Here is a 21975-nt window from a genome sequence, read left to right on the forward strand (position 1 = left end):
TTAAAAAAAAAAAAAAAAGGCAAAGGGAGTCTCACCTGAACTTTTACACAAAGGAATTAGGATTGGAGCATCCCTGTAGGGCGCCATCTGTCAAGAAGTGAGCAGAGAAATTCGGATTTAGGAAACACTTATTAAGTGCTTGCATCATTTCAATTCATATTCAAAAAAAGCCCCCCGAGATGTGATGTACTGTACTGATCAGATGGGGAAACAAGAGACTCAGAGGTATAATCTCCCCCCAAATCAATTTTGCAAAAACGGCTGCACTGTCGGATTACACATTAAGGTTTCAGAGCCTTCATGAATCTAACTCCAGGTTCTTTCCTTTCTCGGGGTGGAGACTGGGGGCTATAAACGAACCCTCCATTTCCCTAGGCTCCGAAGGCGTTCACGGCGGTGGATTCTGGGATTTGCCGTATCCCGCGAAGAGTTTAGATTCGTGGGCCAATAGAATTCGAGCACGGGCGGTGGTTCCCTGCTGGGACCCTTGAGAAGCGCACGGGCCCTGGTCGCCTGGGAAACCGCGTGACAACAAGATGGCGGCGCCGCGGGACGGCTCCGTGGCCGTGCGTGGTGAGTCCCGGCTCAAACCTTTGCGGCCCCGGAGTCCCGCACGCAGGCTGGGGCCCTCGCCCCGAGAGCCCGAGGACCCGCGAGCCCCGCGGCCGGGGTGGCCCAGCAGGCTTCCGCGTCCTGGGAGCGGCTTCGGGCCCCCAGTCTACTGTGGCTACGCGAGGAGGCCGGAGGAGGCGACGCGGTTCCCAGGGAGGGGTTAGGTCGTGACTGAGGTCGCGTCGTGAGCGCTTCCAGCTGGAGATTGAGGGCTTGAAGGCGTGCAGCCGGCCGGGCCTTGTCGGCGCTGGAGAGCACTGGGGCCCGGCGTGGGTTGTGCGAATAGACCGAGTAGGTGTGCCGGAGGATGAATCAGTCAAGCACAGCCCTGACTTGGGTTCTAAAGATGGAGGGGCATGGGACCCAGCTTTCCTCGCAAAGCCCCGGCCTGAAGGGAAGACAGTCTAACCTTTATGAGTCTCCAGCCTGAGGGGGAGTCAATAGTTGGCCCCTGGAAGCCCCCATGTGAGGGGAGTAGACGTGGCTCTATCCTCAGCGCCCCCCGCCCCCCGCCCGGGTCTGAGGGAGGAGGAGACAGTGCCGCGCTCAGGAGTCCCCAGACTGATAGGGAGATGCAGTCATCACCCCCAGGGGTCTCTTATCATCCATGGGAAAGTTAATCTGGAGACTGTGTTGGATTGGCCTGAAGTGAGACTAGAAACCGGGAAGCCACTTGGCGGCCATCGTGACAGCCCCAAGGAAGGGCAGGGAGAGCCCCACGAGGATGACCAAAGTGGGCATGGAAGGAAGTGTATGGGAGACACTGCAGAGTCTAACCTGCAAAGTCTGGCGATGGATGGGATTAAGAGAGGAGGAAGGAGAGGAAAATGTTGTGGTTGGATGATGGGGTCCGCTAACGAAGGGGGAAGTGGGAGGAACTTAATTTGAGGGAAGGTGTTGGGTTTGGTTTGGGGACCAGGTCCCTTTTTTTTTTTTTCCTGTGATAGCTTTGTTGAGATAGAATTCCCATACTATTCACTTCAGCCCTTTGAAATATAAATTTCAACAGTTTTTAGGATATTCATGAAAGTTGTGCAACCATCACCACAATCAATTTACACATTTTCATCTGTCTAAAAAGAAACTCTGTACCCTTTAGCAACTACCCCCATTTACCTCCCAACAGCCTCCAGCCCTAGGCAACCACTAATCTATTTTCTGTCTCTAGATTTGTCCATTCTGACATTTTATATCAATGGGGTCATAACAATACGTGGTGTTTTGTGACTTTCCCTTAGCATAATGTTTTCGAGGCCCATTCATGTGGTGACCTGACTTCCATTTCTTTTTATTGCCACATACTACTCCACCTTGGTAAGGATATACCAGACTTCTTTATCTGTCCGTTGGCTGATGGACATTTGAGTTATTTCATATTATGAATAATGCTGCTGTGAACATGTAGATGAGTTTTTGTGTGGACATAAGTTTTCATTTCTTCTGGGTAGGTACCCAGGAGCAGAATTGCTGAGCCATAAAGTAACCTTTTGAGGAACTGCCAGACGGTTTTCCACCGCTGCCGCGCTGTTTTCCATTCCAGCTAAGGTTCCGATTTCCCCACCTCCTCACCAACACTTGTTAACCTCTGTGTTTTTTTAAACTAGTTTCTTCTGAGGGGTCGTTATGGTGATAAGAATTTGGAGATTGATTGTGGCGATGGTTTCACAACTCTGTGAATATACTCAAAACCACTGAATTGTCCTCTTTAAAAGGGTTAAGTATGTGAATTAGATCTCAATAAAGCTGTTTTTTTTAAAAGGTCAATACTGTGTGTTTCCATTTATGTCACATTCTTGAAGTAAGAGAACAGTAGTGGTTGCCAGGGGTGGGGGATGGTATGGGTGTGACCAGAAAGGGTTGGCATGAGGGCGATCCTCAGGATGAGGGAATCTCTGTGGTGGAGTAGTTCTTTACCTTGACTGCAGTTACCTGGAATGTCCATGTGGGTGACAAAGCATAAAAGGATACACAAATGTAGTGTCATTGTTGGGAGCAACTGGGTGAAGGGCACACAAATCCCCTCTGTACTATTTTCCTAATTTCCTGCGAATCTATAGTAATTTAAAAATAAAAACTTAAAATATAACTAAAGAACAGACAAAAACAAAAAAAAGAGGAGTTCGCCCAACCAAAGGAAGGGTGCGGGTAGGAGCGGGGACGCCATTCCAGGAAGGGGTTCCAGGCCAGGAGAGCCACGTGTGCCAAGGCCTGTGCATTTGAGGCAGATCTGGCTCAAGTTGGGGGGGGGGATGGAGATGGGGGAGTGGGGTCAGGAGACGCAGGCAGGGACCTGATCATCTCTGTTATGGAAATTTGAATTTCTTTTCTCTGGGCGAGAAGGAGCCATTGGGAGCTTTTAGCAAGGAAGTGACATGTTAGCTTTATGTTTCCGAAGATCCGAAGTCCCCAGGCTGGAGACTGGTGCAGGGAACCAGGAGGGGCTGTCACACTTGGCCACACAAACCATGAGGATGCCTGGACAAGACAGCAGGGACAGGGGCAGACTAGGGGCAGATCGGGAAGGCCGATGGTGGGGGTGAGGACACGCTAGGCCTGGGGCATGAGTCCCAAACTCTGAATGAAGACAGAGAAGCTGCCTCCAGGTGGCACAGCTCCCCTTGCTGGGCAGCTTCAGGGGCAGGGGGAGGCCATGCCGTGCATTTTCAAAGGGCAGCTGCGTTGGATTTGTCCACAAAAAACTTGATTCAGGCCCTGATGGGGGTCTTTTGGTTCTAGGGTTTCTAGGTATTAGCCACATAATATACTTAATTCACTGAATAGAGTAGTGGCCTTTCATTCCATCCCTGATGTACCTTCATCTTTCCAGAAGGAAGAGAGAAGGAAGGGAACGAACATGTATGAGTGTCCTCGGTGTATAGTAACAAAAGCCACAACAGCCACATTAAAAAAAATTCTTCTAAGAGTTTATTTAATATATATATTTTTTATTTTTAAGTAATCTCTACACCCAACGTGGGGCTCACACTCACAACCCTGAGATCAAGAGTTGGAGGCTCCACCGGATTGAGCCAGCCAGGTGCCCCCACAATTCACTTTTTTTTTTTTAAAGATTTTATTTATTTATTTGTCAGAGAGAGAGAGCACAAGCATGGGGAGTGGCAGACAGAGGGAGAAGCAGACTCCGCCCTGAGCAGGGAGCCCGATGCGGGACTTGATCCCAGGACCCTGGGATCATGACCCGAGCTGAAGGCAGATGCCCAACTGACCGAGCCACGCACATGTCCCACACAGTTCACATTTTTAAGTGCTTCCTTTCAGCGTGGCACTGGGCTATGTGCTTTATGTATGTTATCTCTGAATCCGCTTGATAACCCTACCTGTCTGGTACTATCACCATCCCTACTTTATATCAAAGGAAACCCAGGCACAGGTTAGCCTGGTGGACGGCAGAGCCTGTGCAGAGCCTGGGCTCTTGACCCTTCCACACGGACTGTGCCTTGGTCGCATGCTTCCCTTGGTTGCCCCTCTGTGGCTCTGAGAGTCAGAGTGACAGCTGGGTTCTTGTAGGAGGGGACGGGACACTTGAGCTTTGTGTCAACCAGCTCCGTGAAGGATGGATAAAAGCCCCAGGCCTTCTAGGTAGTCTTGTGTCCTGGCTCTAAGTTGGGAAAATCCTGGGCTCCTGGCCCACCTCTGTTCCCCCCCCACACACACCCATCGCCCTTGCCCAGCCAGGCCAGGGGCCTCCAGGATCAGAGCAGAGAGCAGGATATCCAGAGGATCAGGCCGACATCAGGCACAGGGATCCTGAGGCCAAGCTGCCTCCAGAAACCTCTACAGGGGCGGTGGGAAGAATTGAGGGGTGCTGCTCCCTGGACAGTCCTCCCTTCCTAGGAAAAGAAACCAGGGAAGAAGATGTTTCCCTGGTCCTGAAGCCCTGGGTCCCCTCTCAGCCCGCAAGGACTGACTTCCTTCTTTCTTCTTAGGGAGTTCCTGACAGCTAGAGTCTAGAAGTAGAACTATGAGCTCCCCTTTGGCCTCCCTTGGCAAGACCCGAAGAGTCCCCCTGCAGTCAGAGCCTGTGAATCCAGGGTAAGGAACCCGCCTCCGGGAGGGGGGGGGGTGGTGGCGGTGGGGGGTCTTTGTGTTCACGCCCCTGCCTCCTCTTGGCCCCTGTGGACTAGGAGAATGGCCCCTAGTGTCTCAGGGAAAAAATGAGGAGTCACATAGCCTTCCTGACCACCGTATCTTTCTCTGTATAAATTCTTCAGACAGAGAGGCTCCACAGCATGTCCGAGCGAACACGGGCTTGTGCCCTGTGCCAGGGGGTGTGCTGGGTGGGAGCGGCGCAGCCCCTGGGTACGCACTGTTCGGGTGTCCATTTGCCAACACCGATGGGCCGGCGCCACGTGCTGGGCCTTCAGTAAAGGGAATCCTTTTACATCTGTTTTGCGCTTTCATCCTTTTGAAGCATTTTTTTACCTCTCTCCTTGCTCTTCTGAACACCGCTTTGAGTCATTTGAAGGCCAGGGAGATCTAGGGCAGCTTTGCGACAGGCCTGGGGTCCCACAGCCATTTCAAAGCAGAGCTGGGGCTGGGCTCCTGGGCTCGGGAGCTCTTGTCTTCTGCCCAAACCTCTGCCCTTCACCCCTTCCCCGCCCTTCTCCGCTGGGATGAGGGGACACCCTGAAGCCTGTCCCTTGGCTCGCCCCAGTGCCAAGGATGGGTTTCGGGGAGGAGATAGCCTCGGGAGGCAGAGGCCCAGCCTCCATCTCGTTTAGGCTTGGCTGGGCACCTAGTGCCAGAGCCGCTCCCCTGATGACATTCCAGAGGGTCCTAACTTGTCTGTCTTCCTTTTCCTTCCTGCCCGGGTTCCCCGCAGGCGAGGGATAAAAATCTACGGAGATGGTAAGTGCAGGTTCTGGCCTCTGTCCCCCTCACCTCGCACCTGCGGGGTGTCCCCGGGGTCGTGCTGATGGAGAGAAGGAGCAGGCTGGTGGCCTCTTTCAGAACAGCTGGCCCGCCTGCAGCTGCCCACGCCTCCCTGAGGACAGGACTTGTGGCAGCTCCCTGATTCAGAGGCCCCGCGCCCTTAGCAGAGATGTCAGTGCTAACGTGGGAAGCCCACCACTCACTGTGGGCTTGGCCGGTGGGTGCCAAGAAGCCATGGGCGTCAGACCCCAGCTCTCCTTCCCCTGACAGCCTCCTCCAGCCCATTACCGCCTTTTCCCCCAGAAGCCCCATCCTCGCTTGGAGGCCCCGCCTCCTGCAGGCTCAGACCTTGCCATCCCAACCCCATTCTTGCTGCCACCGTGGGGCTGGCATCGGCTACTCGGGTCCTCCCGGAAGCCAGGCTGGGAGAATTGCAAGAAAGCCTGCTCTGGTTGGATCGTTGCTCCCTGACATCCCACTTGTTCTATCTGCATACACGTGGGGGTACAGAGTATAGGCTGCTTCATCCGGGCCAGAACCCAGGGTCCCAGTTTCCTCTGGGCCTCAGCCCCCGAACAGTGACCTGGGGATCCCTGTCTGCAGAAGACGAGGCGGACGTGCTGAATAACGGACTTGGCTCAGAAGAGAGGATCTCTGTCCCTTCCTGCTATGGCAGTGTAGGTGCCCCTGTGAGTAGACAAGGTGAGAACAGAGGCCTAAAGGGGTCTGGGTCCCCAGGAGCAGGAGAGGGTCTCAGAGAGGGGGCGAGGCCCAGAGAGGCATGGACCGACCCTTGCCTGCTATGGGTGAGCCCCCGGTCCCCAGACAGCCCTCCTTGCCTGGCCTGCACTGTCCCCAAAGGGCTGTGGTGACCCCGATATCAGAGGTGCCCAGATGGGGCTCACCCGGCAGCTTCCCAGAGGAGGGAGGGTGGAACGGGCCTGGGCACCAGGGAGACGTGGGCAGGTAGGGTCAGAGTCCTCTGCAAGCCCGGAGGAGCTGGGGATGAGCCTAGAAGTTTTCCCTAGCTGTGATAACCTTGGGTAAGCAACATTCTGTCTCTCTGCGTCCCATTTCCTCGTCTGTGAGGTGGGAGGCATTCCTCCACCCAACGCCTGTCCGCGTGATAGGACAGGGAATTGAGGTGGGAAAAGGAGACCAGAAGAGACTGACCCCACAGCCACTGAGGCACACAGTCAGGATCTCCTGCAGTGCAGCTGGGGACACTTTCGTTAGCAACCCCAGTAACTAGCTCCTCCCCTTAAGGAGCCATCCCATGCGCTCTCTGCCTCTTCCCTGGCGTCTGCCCCTCACCCACTCTCAGCCAGTGTCTGTCCCCACCGAGGTCACAAACAAGGACTTGCCTGTCCTGTCTCCCTTCTCTGCACAGCAGCATTCCACACGGGTCACCGTTCCCTCCTTCTCAGAGTGCCCTGGGCTCGTGGCCACCATGACACTGCTCTCTCGGATTTCTTCCTGCCTCCCAGGCTCTTTCCTCTCTTTGATCGCTCCTTCTTTTCCTCCCAGCTTCTCAGTGTGATGCTCCTCCCCTGGGTTCTCCCCCCCACCCCACCCGCCTCAGTGAGCTCATCCACGCTTTATGCACAGACCGGGTCCAGATGTCTGTATAGCCGTTACAGAGCTTTGACTACAAGGCAGAGAAAACCCTTACTCAGCTAGGATGAACATTGAGGAGGACTTGCTGTCCCGCATAGCACAAAGTCCAGGAGGCAGCTCCAGGGTTGTTAATCCGTCCACTCAAAGACATCATCGAAAGTCCAGGTTTCGGGGCTCAGTCAGTTAAGCGTGTGCCTTTGGTTCAGGTCATGATCTCAGAGTCCTGGGATCGAGCCCCGAGTCAGGCTCAGCAGGGAGTCTGCTTGTCCCTCTCCCACTGCCCCTGCCCCCCACTGTGCTCACTCTCTCTCTCGCTCTCTCAAATAAATAAATAAAATCTTAAAAAAAAAAAAGTTCAGGTTTCTCCATCTTTCCACTGAGCCATCCTTTGCATGTCGGCCCACATGGCTGCGTGGAGACCAGTGCAGATGCTGCTTCACACACGGGGCAGCCTGCAGGGGAAGGAGAGGGCCCGTTCCTCCCTCTGTGCCTCTCTTGGTTTCTTTTCCCCAACTTTTTATTTTGAAGAATTTCTAGCCTATAAAGAAATTAAAATAATCGTATAGTGAACACCCCTATGTCTGCCAATCTAGATGCAACCATGAGCGACATTTTGCCACTAATTTGCTTTCTCTCTATCCACATACACCTATGTATGAATGTAAATATATATATATTTTTGATGAACCATTTATAAGTCAATTTCAGATATCATGGCATTTCACCTCTGAATGCTTCAGTGAGCGTCTCCTCCGAATAAGGGAGCACATGCCCCCGGTATAGGGACGGCACCCAAGAATGCGGATGACTCGGCGATGCTCTCTGGCCCCTCTTCTGCGCTCAGATTTCCTATGTTCCAAAATTAGCTCCTAGCTATTGTTTTTCCTGATCTAGGTTCTAATCTGGGTCATGCACTGCATTTGATTGTTACAACTCTAGAACAGTGTTCTTGCCTTTCTAAAAGGTGACACTACTCTTCTAGGAGTCCTCAGAGAGCCCACATGCAGATCTGGGTGCTTGCTTGTCCTCCGTGCTGACTCGCTCCTCTATCCACAGTGTCCCCGTAAACCGAGGCGCTCTGTGGGGACAGCGCGCGCTGATACAGGCGAAGTATTTTGGACAGTCTCTATTATCTAAGTGGCAGCTACTATTACTACTCTTCTTTCTGCTTCTGGGGACCCCTGTCCCCTGCCACTGGACCCCCACACTTCAGCCTCTGCTCTAGGCCTGGGCTCCAGGACTTTGTCTGTTTGGCAGTCCCCGTGTTACATGACTCGGAGCTGGTGGCCACCTTGACCAGGAAGATGCGGGATCTGGAGCGGCAAGTGAGGTCTCAGACTGATGAGCTGCTGTCCAAGGTGGGACCCCGGCGGGGAGAGGGCCAGGGTCTGGTCTGAGGGGTGGAAGGGCCTAGGCTGGGGAGGCCAGTGAGTTTACTACTGCAATAGGCCAGGGCAGGTGGGTTCTAGAACCATCTGTCCCACTGAAGCTCCCAGTTCAAGGGCCAGGTATGGCCTGGAGCTGATCTGGGTCCCTGTGACCTTGAGCACAGAGGCTAAGGGTCTTCTGTATGGCTGAGTAAGGCCAGGAGCCTTGGACGAGGTGGTAGCAGTGGCTGCTGGCGCGGGGGTCCTTGGGGGTGCTCCCCGCCTCTCCTCGCCACAGTGGAACCACAAGGGTATCTGAGGGATAGGAGCAGTGGCTGTGCCAAAGGGGGGCAGGGGCAGGGTCTTTAAATTCCCCAGTGCCCCACAGAGGCAAGAAGTTTGGGTCTTCCCATCTGGAAGGGGCTCCCTTGCGCTCTGAGAACCCCCGGGTCTTCCTGTCCCTCCTTGTCTGGCTGCTGCAGGATCGGAAGATACGGGCCCTGGAGGAAATGGTGCAGACCCTCCAGGAGCACCAGGGTAAGAGGCTCTCTCGGTGGGCTGGGCAGCCTTCCTGGGGCACCTCCCCTGGGCATCAGGGCTCCAAGAGCATCAAGCTGAGCCCTGTTGTGGGGCCTGGACAGCCGAGCCCAGAGGGCGGCCATGACACACCAGGACAGTGCCGTCCTCTGTGGGACTGAGTCCCCGGCGTGCGGACACAGCCCAGCCCTGAGCACCGGGCACGCCATCAAAAGTGTGGAGGACCACAGCCCCCTCAGGAGCCTCAGGGGCGTGAGGTTGGGGGGGGTGGTCTCCTGAGGGTCCGGGCCTCCCCTCTCAAGGTCGCGGGAGAGGCCAAGAGGCAGTTTTCAGGGGGACCCCTCGAGTTCTCAAGGGGCAGCTTCTCCAAATGGCCCTGAGGGCAGGGCGGCGGGCAAGGCCGCAGGTGGTCTGGCCGCCTCCCTGCTGGGCCCCCACAGCGCTCCGCATCTTTCCCAGCAGGCCGGGTGCCGGAGCCACGGGAGCTGGCGACCACGTGCTTGCGGCTCCAGCGGCAGGTCCGCGAGATGGAGGTGAGGGAGGCGGCGACCCAGGGCTCCCTGCCCCTCAGGACCTGGCTCTCGGCCCCCCTCCCGGGTTTCCCGCCTCAGGACTGACCCAGTCGGAAGAGCCAGGGAGGGGTCTGGCGCCCTGACCCTGCCGGCCCCTGCCGTCCTCCTCGCTCTCGCCGGGAGCCTCTCCGCTCCAGCCACGGGCCTGCCTCTGGGTCTTTGGCCACCTCGAGCTCTTCCCACCTCAGGACCTTGGCCTGTGCTGTTCCCTCTCCCTGAGAAGTTTGTTTTCCCCACCTTCCCCTGGCGAGTCTTCACTCATCCTCAGTCTCAAATCGGGGTGGGGGCCCTTCCCAGGGGGCCTCACTCTCCCCCGTGGGACTGGGAGCTCCACGGAGGCAGGGACCGCTCTCCTCCTTCTCATTGCTGCACAGCCAGGACCTAGGGTAGCTCCCGGCCCTGTGTGGTCACCGAATGGTCACGGCCATCCCCTGCCTCTGAACGTGGCGTCTCTACTCACCAGGTGCCACCCGTTGCCCCCACTGACGTACCCATTCACACAGCAGGACCTGAACTGTGGGGACCGTAGGCTCAAGGGAGGGTCCTGGGCACACAGGCCTCCTCAGTGCGCCCCCCGCCCCTGACGACTGCCCCCCGCCCCAGAAGCTCTTCCCTGGGTCTAACCTCCCCTTCTCCGCACAGAGCTGACTTCCAAAGCCCCATCCGGACTTAGGCCACAGAAGTAGCCCCCAAGCCACAGCTGTGGCCGAGGGCGCCCGCTTCCTGGGCCTGTTCTATACCTGGGGCTGCCTGAGCAGCCTGCTGAGGGTGCCAGCAGCCTGGGGGGCTTCTCTGAGTGGCTGCCACGGGGGCGGGGGGAGGGCCGTGCCCACAGCTTCAGGGCAGACGGTCACGGCTCCCTTGTTGGCGGCATTCACACACTGACTACTTCATTTCACTCACACAAAGCATCTCTGTGTGCCAGGCACCCTGCCAGGCGCTGGGAGGTAGATGTGGTCCCTGTCCTCGGGGCTGACAGGCTGGAGGGGACAGAGACATAAACAAGGACACAGATACACAAGGACAGAGCGTACGCTGAAATATTTAGATATTTAGATGGGTGACAGGATAGAGGCGAGCTGGAGTTTGGCCCACCCTGCAGGGTGGCAGCGGGCGGATCTGGAGGATGAGGGGGGACCCGGGAATGAGGATCAAGGCAGAAGAGATGCCAGGCTCCACGTCGTGCCACACAGACTTGCACGGGCGTGGATGGACAGCAAGAGGGAGGAGAGGCGGCAAGGGCCATCAGGGGGGCTCGTCCATCCGTCGTGCGGGGCTAGATTCCATCCTCAAGGATAGGAGACCATGGGAAAGTTTGAGAGGCGTGGACGGGGAGGCTGGTGGAAGCGCAGTTTGAGTTGCCAGGGGCGGTGGCCAGGGCTTGAGCCAGAAGCTGGAGCAGAGTGGAGGGACTCGAGCCTGCGTTGCAGGTGGCGCTCAGAGGCCTGCAGGGGTCATGGCTGAGGCCCAGGTGGAGGGGGTGCCGTTGACTGAGACTGGAGATCTGGAGGGGCAGAGGTTTGGGAGGTGGGGACACGGAGTCATGGCCTTTAGAGATGAGTCCATGTTGAGACGCCTGCGAGATCTCTAAGCATGGACGGCTGGAAATGCGAAAGTGAGACGTGCCGAAGGGCTGACCACGGAAACCCGCTGGGTTTGGCACCAGGCAGGCCGTCGGTGGCTGCCCCTGAGCAGTTCCAGTCAGTTGTGAGATGGGGGCCAGTGGGAGTGGGTTCAGGACGGAAAGGGAGATGAGGAAGCAGCAACAGGAAGTGTAGACAAGTCAGAAGTTTTCCTGTGGCAGAGGGGATGGGAGGCCCAGCCCTGCAGAGGCTGCGTGTGGCTCACCGCGTCCTCTCCGTCCTGCACAGCCCGTGTCTCTGCCCCTCCTCCACTCAGGCCAGACCCACTGCCATCAGGGCCACCTTCAGGGAGGTCCTCCTGGCCCCAGACACTGTGCTTTACGAACTCGATGTGAATGATCTTAACTGAGTCCTCCTCACACGCTTATGGGGCTCCAGGAGGTGAAGTGGGTTCCCGCGGTCGCAGCCGGGAAGCAGCCACGACCCTGGGGGTGCATCCCTTCTGCCCTGTGGGCCCTGGGAGCTGAGGCCTGAGGCTGGGCACGGGGAAGCTGCTGGCTGCTCCCTGAGGGGCTGAGCTGACCATGCCCCCCACATCTGCCCCTTCTCTCCATCCAGCGGTTCCTCGGTGACTATGGCCTGCAGTGGGTGGGCGAGACCGTGGACCAGGCGGACTCAGACGACCAGTCAGACTCAGAGGATGGCAAGAGGGACTGGATGACAACCAAGAAGTTCTGGAAACCAGGTAGAGTCGGGGGTCCGCCCCCGGACCCTCCTGCAGAAGGAATTCTCCAGCACCACCCTGGGCTAGCAGCTGTCCAGAGGCAATGTCATTCGTGCCCCTGACCCAGGAGCAGGGAGGACATCAATGACCACCTGACCTGCCACCGCTTTCTTCCTCTGGTCTTGCCTCCGACCCTCTGCTTGCTCACCTTTCAAAGGCTCCAGAGACCCAGAGGTACGAGGTGTAAGAAGACCTCATTTGTCTCAGGCTCCATAGCTTACAAAATGTTGTCCAAAGTTTTTCAAGAACGAGTCCTCTGCTTTGGAAGCTGCCCTCAGTGCCAGGCTCGATCCCCTCTCTGCGTTCCTTGCTTGTAGCCAGGCCATTGACCTCTCCCTGTTTCTCCGGGACTCCCTCATTCTTTATTCTGAACTTGACTGCTCAGATCCAGAGGAATGCACCCCACAGATGAGGGGCCCTAGAACTGGCCGTTTCTGAAAGCCAGGTCCATTCTCTTCAAAGAACGGAGGTGGTTGCCCAGAAGGTACTTCTCCAGGCTCTGGAGCCAGTCAGACCTGGGTCCTCATCTCCATTCTACCGCCCGTTCCAGGTGGGACTTGGGCACGTGACTTCTGTTCTCTGAGCCTCTAGTCCCCATCAGTAAATGGGGGTGTGCTCTTCCTCGCAGAGTTGAAGGAGTCCGCGGGGTCCATGCGGAGCACCTGGCACTGACCTTGCATGTCATCGGCCCCACAAGTAGGGGCTTTTCTTGTTTTCCACAGGCAGGTGGCAGTGGCAGCCTCACGGGAGCGTGGATGAGCAGGGCTCCCGAGGGGAGTGTTTGGAAAATGACAATACCGTCTTGATTTCATAAGTTTCAAAACACGAGAGTCCCACCTCCCATTCAGGCCTGACCTTTGGCAAGATCCCCCCAGATCTCAGGGCATGACTCCCTCACTGCTTTGCTCTAAAAACATCACTTCCCACTGTACACCACTTGTAGCTCTCAGAACGTTTTCATACATAGCCTTGACATAGACCAGGGGTTGTTCCATTTTATAGATGGGAAACTGAGGCACTTAAGAAGTCTGGAGACTGCTGAGTGAAGGGGGCAAGACTTAGGGCCAAGAGCCCGTTTAGGAGGTAGTTCCTGTCATCCAGGCAGGAGATGAGATGATGTCCAGCGGAAGGGTGATCCTGGCAGGCACCGCGAGGAAGGGCAGGGCAGATTTAGGAGGTGGAATCCGTGGTCTCAGTGACTGCATCAGGGAGCAGATAAGAGGAGTCAGGGATGGCCCTGGGACACCCCGTCCTGGGTGGGAGGTGGAGCCCTGAAAGGTGACGTGCTCTAAGAATGTTCCAGGGTCTAGCGCCAGAGGTCTGTTGCCACTGCCGGCCGGAGGGCAGCCTTGCTCCTGGCTGGAGCGGTGGGGGCGGTGGGGGGGTGCCGCCTGGCCCCTTTGGGGGTCAGCCCAGATAGCTGGTTTCCGGACCTGGTTCAGTGGGCTCCTACCCTCTCTCTTCCGAAAACAGAGCAGCCCTCATTCTGCTTGTGTTGTTTGTTTATGCTCCGAATAAGCGGGCTCTGAAGCCAAGTGCTTCAAAGCTAAAGTAACGTGAAAACCACTCGGCCACATGCTCCCTCTGTGCATCCTTCTCTTGCTTTCTGCTTCTGGGGGCCCCAATTTAGTTCTTTTGCCAACTGAAGAACATGCTCTTCATTTCCAGCAGCTTTTCCTCCTGGCACCCCTTCTCTTGGCTTCTCCCCTCCCCCCACCTTTGTCCCCAGATGCCTGGCTGCTGCTGCTGCAGGGCCCTCAGGTGCACAAAGCCCGCCTCTTGCTGGCCCTGATACTCTGGCGCATTTCTCTGGCTCTCCCTCTGTTGGCGACCACTCCCCATGGGCCCCAGGGCCCCAGGCGGCCATGGAGCATGGGCCGGAGCACCTGTATGTATGGGGCTAACCGGTCTAGAGCCAGGATTCTTGCCTTGGGGAGGAGGGTTCTCTGGCCCATGAAGGGGACCCAGCAAAGGGGAAGCCTTGTAAGGACTTGGCCTCAGGCTGGATCATTCACCCCTCCCCACCCTCCCCACCAGTTAACTGAGCATTAAATAGGATGCCAGGTGCTTCAGGGTATGCGGAGACTTGAAAGGGACAGTCCTGCTCTGGTGCAACCCGTTGCCAGGTGCTGAGCCTCAGGGCTGAGAGCTCCTTGCTCCCCCTTCACTATCCCCTCAGAGCTCCCCACTCTCACTCATCTCTGTCCTCTCTGAGCTCCTCCTCCCCCTTCCCTGTCCCCTCTGAGCTCCTCCCCCTCATCCCTGTCCCCTCTGAGCTCCTCCCCCTCATCCCTGTCCCCTCTGAGCTCCTCCCCATCCCTGTCCCCTCTGAGCTCCTCCCCCTCATCCCTGTCCCCTCTGAGCTCCACGTCCTCATCTGTGAAATGTTGTTTCATTTGATGCCCAGGCCACTGAGAGCATCGAATGCCGTAGTGCACATGGAGGTTCTCGCAGGCCACTGATGGTGGATGAACGATGACTGAGCTGTGGTTGCTTAGCCCCTGTCAGGCTGCAGAGTGCCTAGCACGTGTGCAGGATCGGTGGGGGTACCTGGGTGTCCAGGCCTGGACAGTCCAGCATGCTGGGACAACCCTCTGCACAGGATGAGGTAGGGCTGGGTGGCACGATACTCAACCGTGGGGGCCAGAGAATTGGCCGTGACCCTGGCAGTGACCAGACTATCAGGGCCTGATTTCTTTCCACCACCTCTGCTGAGAAGCAGAATGAATGTAGGTCCCCCGAGCAGGGCCAGGCTTGTGGACTTGTGGAGATAGCCGGTCTGTTTCCTGTCCGGCCTTTGCGTGAGGTGTGGGGACAGGCATGCTGGAGCCCCAGGGCACTAGCTTGGTATTCACAGCCGCAGGTGGCCCTTCCTGCAGGTGTGAGGAGCCAGCCCAGAGCAGGCCTACCACTCAGCTGCTGAGAGTGGCCGGGTCTGGCCCTCCTCTGGGCTCTGCGGCCTCCGCAGCGGTACCTAACCCCATGCCATTGTCACTGCTGTCACCCTGTCTCCTTCACTGAAGTACAAGCTTGAGGAAGGCAGGACTCTGGGTGTGGGCACAGCCATGATTGTCAGGGCCCAGCGGAGCTTGGACGCTCCAGACATACTAGTGCGATGGAGGGAGGGAGGAATGGATTCAGTATGTGCTTCTTGAGCACCCATTCTGGGCCAGGCCCAGGGCTGGATGTTCTAGCCTACATTCAAGGAGTGCCCACTGTGGTTGGAAAGACAAGCAACCAGAAAAGAACAACAGCCTGGGATTAGTGCCGCACTCTGGAGTGGGCCCAAGGGCTCTAGCTCAGGAGGCCGAGGGTCCGGGACAGGGGCTCCCAGCAAGGCCTCTCAGAGGAGGTGGTAGGTGAGCACCCTGTGCCAGTGGTGAGCGAGAGGGTGGGTTGTTACTGACAACCGCCACCGTCTGCCAGGCACTTCCTCTGAGCCTCACAGTCACCTGTGAAGTGGGGACTTTTACTGTCCTCATTTTATAGAAGAGGAAGCCAAGGCCCAGAGAGGTTGGCCCACTTGTCCAGGATCACAAAGCTTGGAAGCAGTAGCCCTGGGAGGATGGCTCCAGAGAGTGATGGGGGAACAGGTTGATGAGAGGATGGGGAACCTGGGTTCCAGGAGTCTCAGGCTTTGGGCTAAGGAGCTTGGTCTTGATCTCCATGCCTCCCCAACTCCCCTTTTTAATAAACTCATGGGCACTCAAAGTTGGATGAGGCCTCAGAGATGATCTCTCCCCGCACCACACCCTCCTTAGACAGGGACCCCAGGGAGCAGTGTCCGAAGGACCAACACCGAGAGGCAGCCTGCGTGGTCACTAAGAATAGAGGCGTAGGGTCACCTGGGCCCCGAAAGCTGCATGACCAGGGGCATGTCGCCTTACAAGGCCCCATCTCCTCATCTCTAAAACGGGAGCGCTAATACCTGCCTCTAGGTGCCCAGCACGCAGTAAACACTCACTGAGTCGTCCTTACAGTCAGTTCCCCCCGCTGGATCTTGCTGGATGGGATAAAGGTTCGTATTCTCTCCCATTCCATGGACGGGGGAGCTGCAGCTCAGAGAGGAAATGCCTCAGGAGACCTCTGACCTGCCTTATGCCATGTGACCTGGCCATGGGCCAGGCTTCTGTGGCACACTCCCCGCTCTGTGGTGCTGATGCCAGGCTTCCTGCCTTATTCTCGGGCCTGGTTTGCCCGGAGCTGCGGTTCTGTCTCCCGGGCCCCTGGTCTCCCTGCAGGCTACTGCCCCAGGCCCACCCCGCGTTGACTTCTCGATGCCTTAGCCCCACTAGCTGAGAGCCTCCAGGGCTGACTTTATCAGCAAACTTTTTCCCTCTAGCTGCTTCTTGGCATCCTCCCTGGGCTTCCACTTGCCCCTTCCACTGTCCACCACCCCATGTCCTTCAGCTCCCTGGAAAAGCCTTGGCTCCAGGATGCAGCCGGCTTGGCAGTCAGTGTATCTGAGTGGTCCCAGGGCAGCGTGGTGTGGTCTCCGGGGGCCCAGTCTTCTGACCTTTATAGGCCTCGCTTTTCCTGTCTGTAAGAACATAGGGGTAGGGGCAGGAGTTCAATGAGACGAGGTTTTCTGTTGTTATTTTTAGGTTTACCAGCGTGTTCGGAATGTAGTTCATTGTTAAAGAGAAAAGTGGCTTGATATTGTTCTGACTCATACTGGGGATGCCCAGGATGTTCTTTAAGTTCTTCTTGGGCACCTCAGGAACTCCAGGGGACCCCAGGAGGAGGTGGGGGGCAGGTGCCACCCCTACAACCTAGCAGATGTAGGGAAGGGACGGGAGGCGTCCAGCTGGTTCCTTGAGCAGCCACAAAGGCAACAGGAAACCAAGCCACCCACATCTCTACTTCCTCGGCACAGCCACCACACCTCCAGAGCCACTGCCACTGCGAGGAAAGGAATTGGGCCCCCCGAGTCCTAACCCACGTCCTGCCACATCTTGGCCGTCCTGGTACAAACAGGAGGTTTTGTAGAGTTATGCCCCAGGGGATGACTTACTTGGGGGCCAGGTCCCTTCAAGGACCGACAACGGGCCCCCGGCCTGTCCCCCTCCAGCATCGCACCTGCCCTCCTGCCTTTCTGTTCCGGCGTCTGTTGTAACTGTCCCCGCCACCCCCTGAAGCTTAGGCACACCTGTGTGTGCAACGCTTTTCAGAAGAGAAGGCCAAAGTGTCTGTCAGCTTCTCAACAGGGTGTGTGACCCAGAATTAGTTGCACAGGCCAAGGCCTGCCGCCTATCTGTTCCATCCAGCAGCTGTCCCAACAGCGCCCCCCCGCCCCCGACAGCCATGTGTCCCTGCCCCAGCCTCCCCTTCCTGATGGTGCGGGTGGGTGGGAGAAGCAGACTCGAGGGTCAGCCCCTCCTCTAATTTGCCAAGTGACCTGCGGCGGCTCATTTTTCATCTCTGTGGACCTCTTTCCTCGTGTGTAAAATGGAGATAAATGACTCCTGTGTCAGGGCCTCTGGGTTGGGCCGAGGTCCGTTTGTGCGAGGTAGAGTTGGTAACAATAACGCACCGGGCGGAGTGCGTGCTTCAAGCTGGCCCTCCCGGTCACCATCCTGGGCCCTCGTGCGGGGCGCTGTGGTGCACAGCCTTACATGACCAAGGTCACACAGGTGGAAGCTGAGGAGTTGGGGTTTGAACCCAGACAGATGATTCAGAGCTGACACAGGCCGAGCTGGGGTCGGATCCTGCTCCTGCTCCATTAGGAGCAGCCATTAGCCTTCTCTAACCCGTGGTTTCCTCATCTGAAGAACGAGGGTGATCACAGCCCTGACGGCAAAGGGGTTGGTATGGGGAGAGTGGCGCAAGAGGTATTAGGGCCCGAGCATAAGGTGAGTGTTCAGTAAAAGGTAGCTGTTAGGTGGCGGTAGCTGTCTATCTGTCCCCGCCCCTGGCCAGGTGGCCGCTTTCGGAGATGCCAAGGCCACTGCTTAGCGTGGACGCCAGGGGCCATGGAAGTCAGGGCTGCTGGGGCACAGCTGCCATGAAGAGAGGCTCATGGGTGTTTATCTTCTTTGCCAGGGGACTCACTGGCGCCCCCCGAGGTGGACTTTGACAGGCTGCTGGCCAGCCTGAAGGATCTCAGCGAGCTGGTGGTAGACAGTGACACCCAGGTGACACCAATGCCCGGTGGAGCGCGGCTCCATGTCCTTGAGCCCATCCCCCTGAAGCTCTATCGGAATGGCCTCATGATGTTCGATGGGCCCTTCCGGCCCTTCCATGACCCCTCCACACAGGTAGGAGTGGTGGGGAGGGGGGGCGGGCAGGCCGCTCTGGTGGCCTTGCCCCGCCCTCACTCACCCTTAGCTGGAGATGGGCGGGGGGGGGGGGCGCAGCCCAACCCGCCCTCCACAGGTACCCAAGCCCACGTGCAACTTGCAGAGCGCACCCCCAACCCCGCCCAAGTCCTGGGGCCCTGAAAATGTCCAGAGGGTGATCCCCTGGGTAAAGCCAGGGCTCAGGGCCCGCCGGCCAGGCAGGAAGCAGGGCAGGAGGCACCGCACGGGTCCAGCCGGGCCTCACTCGTCCAACCCCTGCCACAGCGCTGCCTCCGAGACATTCTGGATGGCTTCTTCCCCTCAGAGCTCCAGCGGCTGTACCCCGATGGGGTCCCCTTTAAGGTGATGGGCTGCTCCTCAAACCACCCTGTGTGAGGAGCTCGGAGAGGGTGGGGATAAACAGCTTCCTCGGGCATCACCCGGTCTGAGGTGGGAAGCCACTACCCACCTGCGGGAGCCCCAGTCTGGTGACGTCTGGGAGGAGGGTGAGCCTCTGCCAGCCTGGCTGAGGGAGCAGGGAGGCTGCTGGGGCCACAGTTGCTCCGTTAGCCAGGGCGGCGGCCCGAGGCTAAGCAGCCGGCAGTGCCCCCTGCTGGCACCCTAAAGGCACAGGCTTCAGCCTTGCAGGGCCACTGCCCTCCCCATCCAGGACACCTTGACGGCCTGGGGTTCCCGAGGTGCTCTGCAGAAGTGGCCTGGCTTGCCCCAGAGGCTCCTGAAGCCACCTAATGGGAGTGGCAGGCAGTGCTACGGGGGGCAGATGTTGGGACTGAAGGACAGGGCATGAGCCAGCCCCCTGCGGCCAGGGGTGGGGCGAGGTGAGAGGAGCCGCGCGGTGGCGGGAGCTCGCGAGCAGCATCCCCGAGGCGTGCGTCATACCACAGCAAGGGCATGCGAGGGGGTGTGCACCGCCACCACCTGGGCTTGGAAACCGTGTGAGTCATGACTGGGGGCGTCTGAGGCAGGCCATGCCCTCTCCTAACACCCTGGTCCCTCGTTTCCTGGCTGTTCCTGAGAGGGGCTGTCTGGGAGGATGTCAGGACAGCGGCTCCAGCTGACATGGTGAGGGGTGTTACAGGAGCCGGGCCCAGGTGGGGGACAGTAGCGTGAACTGCAGCTCTCCGGCCCTCTTGGGGGCCTCGGTTTCTTTATCTGTAAAATGGGGATTACACCAGACTGTCCCTTGAGCCTATTCCTGGTGGGGGTGGGGGTGGGGCACGGGGAGGCCTCGGTTTGGGCGAGCAAGTGTGGGGTGGAGCCCAGGGCTGAAGGTCTAGGCCCACCGCTGTCGCCCTTCCTTCTTGACAGGTGAGTGATCTGCGCTATCGGGTCTACCCAGAGAATGGGCTGGACCCGTTCCCAGGTGAGGGCCGCGTGGTGGGCCGACAGAGGATTCACAAGCCGCTGGACAGGATGGAGCGCCCAGGTGAGCTTGGCCCTGAGGCTGAGCCCAGTGGTGGGGCACTGTGCAGGACAGGCTCCCGTGGCCTCCTCCACCCATCACCCATCACTCACAGTCCCTCCCCTGGCCAAGGCTCCCAATGCACTCCCTGCAGGCTCCAGGATGACTGCTGAGAAGTTTCTGAACAGGCTTCCCAAATTTGTGATCCGGAAAGGCGAGGTGATTGATATCCGGGGGCCCATCCGGGACACCTTGCAGGTGAGGCCAGCGCTAGCTCCCCCAGCCTTCCTGGGCTCCCTGGCCCAACCTACAAGAGCAGTGGCTTGTCTGGAGACTCAGGCTCAAGGGGCTGCTGAGGAGGGCCTGGATGGAGAGATGAGGCTCTCAGGGGAGTTCCGCCATCTCCTGAAAACAATCTGGGGAGGGCTCTGGGCTGGCACCCAGAGAGGGGCTGGGTTGGCAACCATGTGGCGGTAAGAGGGGGAAAGTCGGAGTCTAGGGCAGGGGTGAGCCCACGGCCTGGGCCACCTCCTTGAGGTCCAGACCAGAATACCCAATTTAGTCCTGGATCCCCCTTCCTGGCCCTTAGAACACATCATCCTCCCTCCTCCCTCCCCATCCTGCTGCTCCTCCCCCATCTTCACCTGTGAAAGGTACCAAACCTCAGTTGCCTACCACTCTGCCTCCTTCACTCCACATTGCCAAGTCCTGTCTGATCTGTCCATCTCTAGCACTCCTCCCGAATCAGTCTCTTCTCTCCGTTCCCACTGCCCACCATCCTAGACTTGGCCCCGGATGGCTGTTTCAGACAGCTGCAGTAGCTTCTCACTGGCCTGCCACCCCCACTCCTGCCTTGCCAACTGCCCTCCCCCAGCAGTCTCTGCGCTTCTGCAAAACATAAATTGAATCTGGGTCTTCCCCGTTGAAACCCTCCAGTGGTTCTTGGGTAAGGCCAAGCTCTTATCCTGGCGCTCAAGGCCCACCATCCCTTGTGGGTCCTCTTCCCGTATCTAACCTTCTCTGTCTTCCAGTCCAGCCTGATTCTCAGCTTCAGCCATGTGAACTGCCAACGCTTTTTCAAATGTACCATCTCCCAGAGAAGGTTCCCCTGACCAGGGGTTCTTTCCCTTGCTCCCATTCCATTTCTAGGGACTCCTCATCCTTAGTCACAGCTCAGGTGTCATTTCCCCTGGGAAGCCTTCCCTGACCCATGCTGGCTTAGGCCTCTAGCCCAGTCATTGTGTGGGGTTCTCTCCCCCACTACCCTAAGGGAGCTTAAGGCTTCTTAGGGGAATGATGGGGCTGCCTCCCAAAGCTTCCCTTCCATTTCCTCCCCCTTTGACTCACTGGTCTCATCCATCCTTGGTTAGGGAGAAGTCCCCTCTCAGGGTTGGGGGAAGGGTGTCTCTGGCAGGGCCCAGGGCTCTGTCTCCTTTCATCGATGCTTTCCAGAACTGCTGCCCCTTGCCTGCCCGGATCCAGGAGATCGTGGTGGAGACACCAGCCTTGGCGGCTGAGCGGGAGAGGTGAGGGCAGAGTGAAGAGGTGAGTCCCTTGGGGTGGGGCCACCAGGGGGCACTGATGGCCTCTAGGCCCACAGGAGCCAAGAGTCACCTGAGTCAACCGCGCCACTGCTCTCCATGCTGCGCATCAAGTCTGAGAATGGTGAGCAGGTTTTCCTGCTGATGATGAGGCCTGAGGACACTGTTGGTGATGTTCGCACCCTGCTCGCACAGGCCAGGTGTGCACGGGGTGGGGCTGGCAGCTACAGGGGGTCTCTGGCCCCAGGACCCAGCCTGATCCATTCTGCCCGGTCCTCAGGGCCGTGGATGCCACCACCTTCGAGATCATCAGTACATTTCCACCCACGGTCTACCACGACGACACGGTCACACTGCAGGCCGCGGGCCTGGTGCCCAATGCAGCGCTGCTGCTTCGGGCGAGCCGGGCCCCACCGCCTGCTCCAGGACCCGGCCCCTACTCCAAATAAAGCGCCCTCTCCCACACAGGCTGCTCCGTGAGGCTCTCTTGGCGGGGCAGCCCAGCTGGACGCCAGGGAAGGCCAGGGGGCCCAGCTGGGCCAGGGAGGGGGCGGTGCCGACCCGCCCCCCTCTGTAACTCGAGCCCCAGCTGGCGGCCCTGGCTGCTGGGTCTTTGTCCTCTAGGTTCCTCTTTCTCCCCACAAGGGCTAAACAGATTCAGTGGAGGGAAGGCGGGCTCCAGCCCAGCCTCAGCTGGTGTGGAAGAACCTCCCGTGCAAGTGTGCCACCAGCAGATCCCCTGTGCACAGATAGGCACAGAACCACAGC

At 58.1% G+C, this 21975-nt stretch overlaps 1 protein-coding gene across 1 annotated transcript; it reads left to right on the forward strand.

Annotated features, from left to right (window-relative positions):
* The first annotated feature begins 523 nt into the window (after positions 1-523).
* UBXN11 (UBX domain protein 11) lies at positions 524-21664 on the forward strand. The gene is made up of 15 exons (XM_028113860.2): positions 524-573; positions 4560-4665; positions 5456-5481; positions 6109-6207; positions 8380-8480; positions 8972-9026; positions 9489-9559; positions 11800-11926; positions 18008-18222; positions 18529-18606; positions 19573-19690; positions 19821-19924; positions 21119-21192; positions 21267-21407; positions 21488-21664. Exons 2-15 carry the CDS (start codon positions 4595-4597, stop codon positions 21654-21656), a joined length of 1449 nt encoding a protein of 482 aa, XP_027969661.1. The 5' UTR covers positions 524-573; positions 4560-4594; the 3' UTR covers positions 21657-21664.
* The last annotated feature ends 311 nt before the right edge of the window (positions 21665-21975 follow it).

The sequence above is a fragment of the Eumetopias jubatus genome, unplaced genomic scaffold (assembly GCF_037043125.1).
Source record: "Eumetopias jubatus isolate StellerSeaLion01/CBP00866 unplaced genomic scaffold, mEumJub1_p1.0 scaffold_4, whole genome shotgun sequence".
Taxonomy (NCBI): domain Eukaryota; kingdom Metazoa; phylum Chordata; class Mammalia; order Carnivora; family Otariidae; genus Eumetopias; species Eumetopias jubatus.

What these genes read in the sequence shown, in the direction of transcription:
- UBXN11 (XM_028113860.2), top strand. Translation starts at nt 4,595, where the DNA reads ATGAGCTCCCCTTTGGCCTCCCTTGGCAAGACCCGAAGAGTCCCCCTG. An exon ending in TCAGAGCCTGTGAATCCAGG is followed by an intron (nt 4,666 to 5,455) that starts GTAAGGAACCCG and finishes GGTTCCCCGCAG; the next exon opens with GCGAGGGATAAAAATCTACG. An exon ending in CTGATGAGCTGCTGTCCAAG is followed by an intron (nt 8,481 to 8,971) that starts GTGGGACCCCGG and finishes TGGCTGCTGCAG; the next exon opens with GATCGGAAGATACGGGCCCT.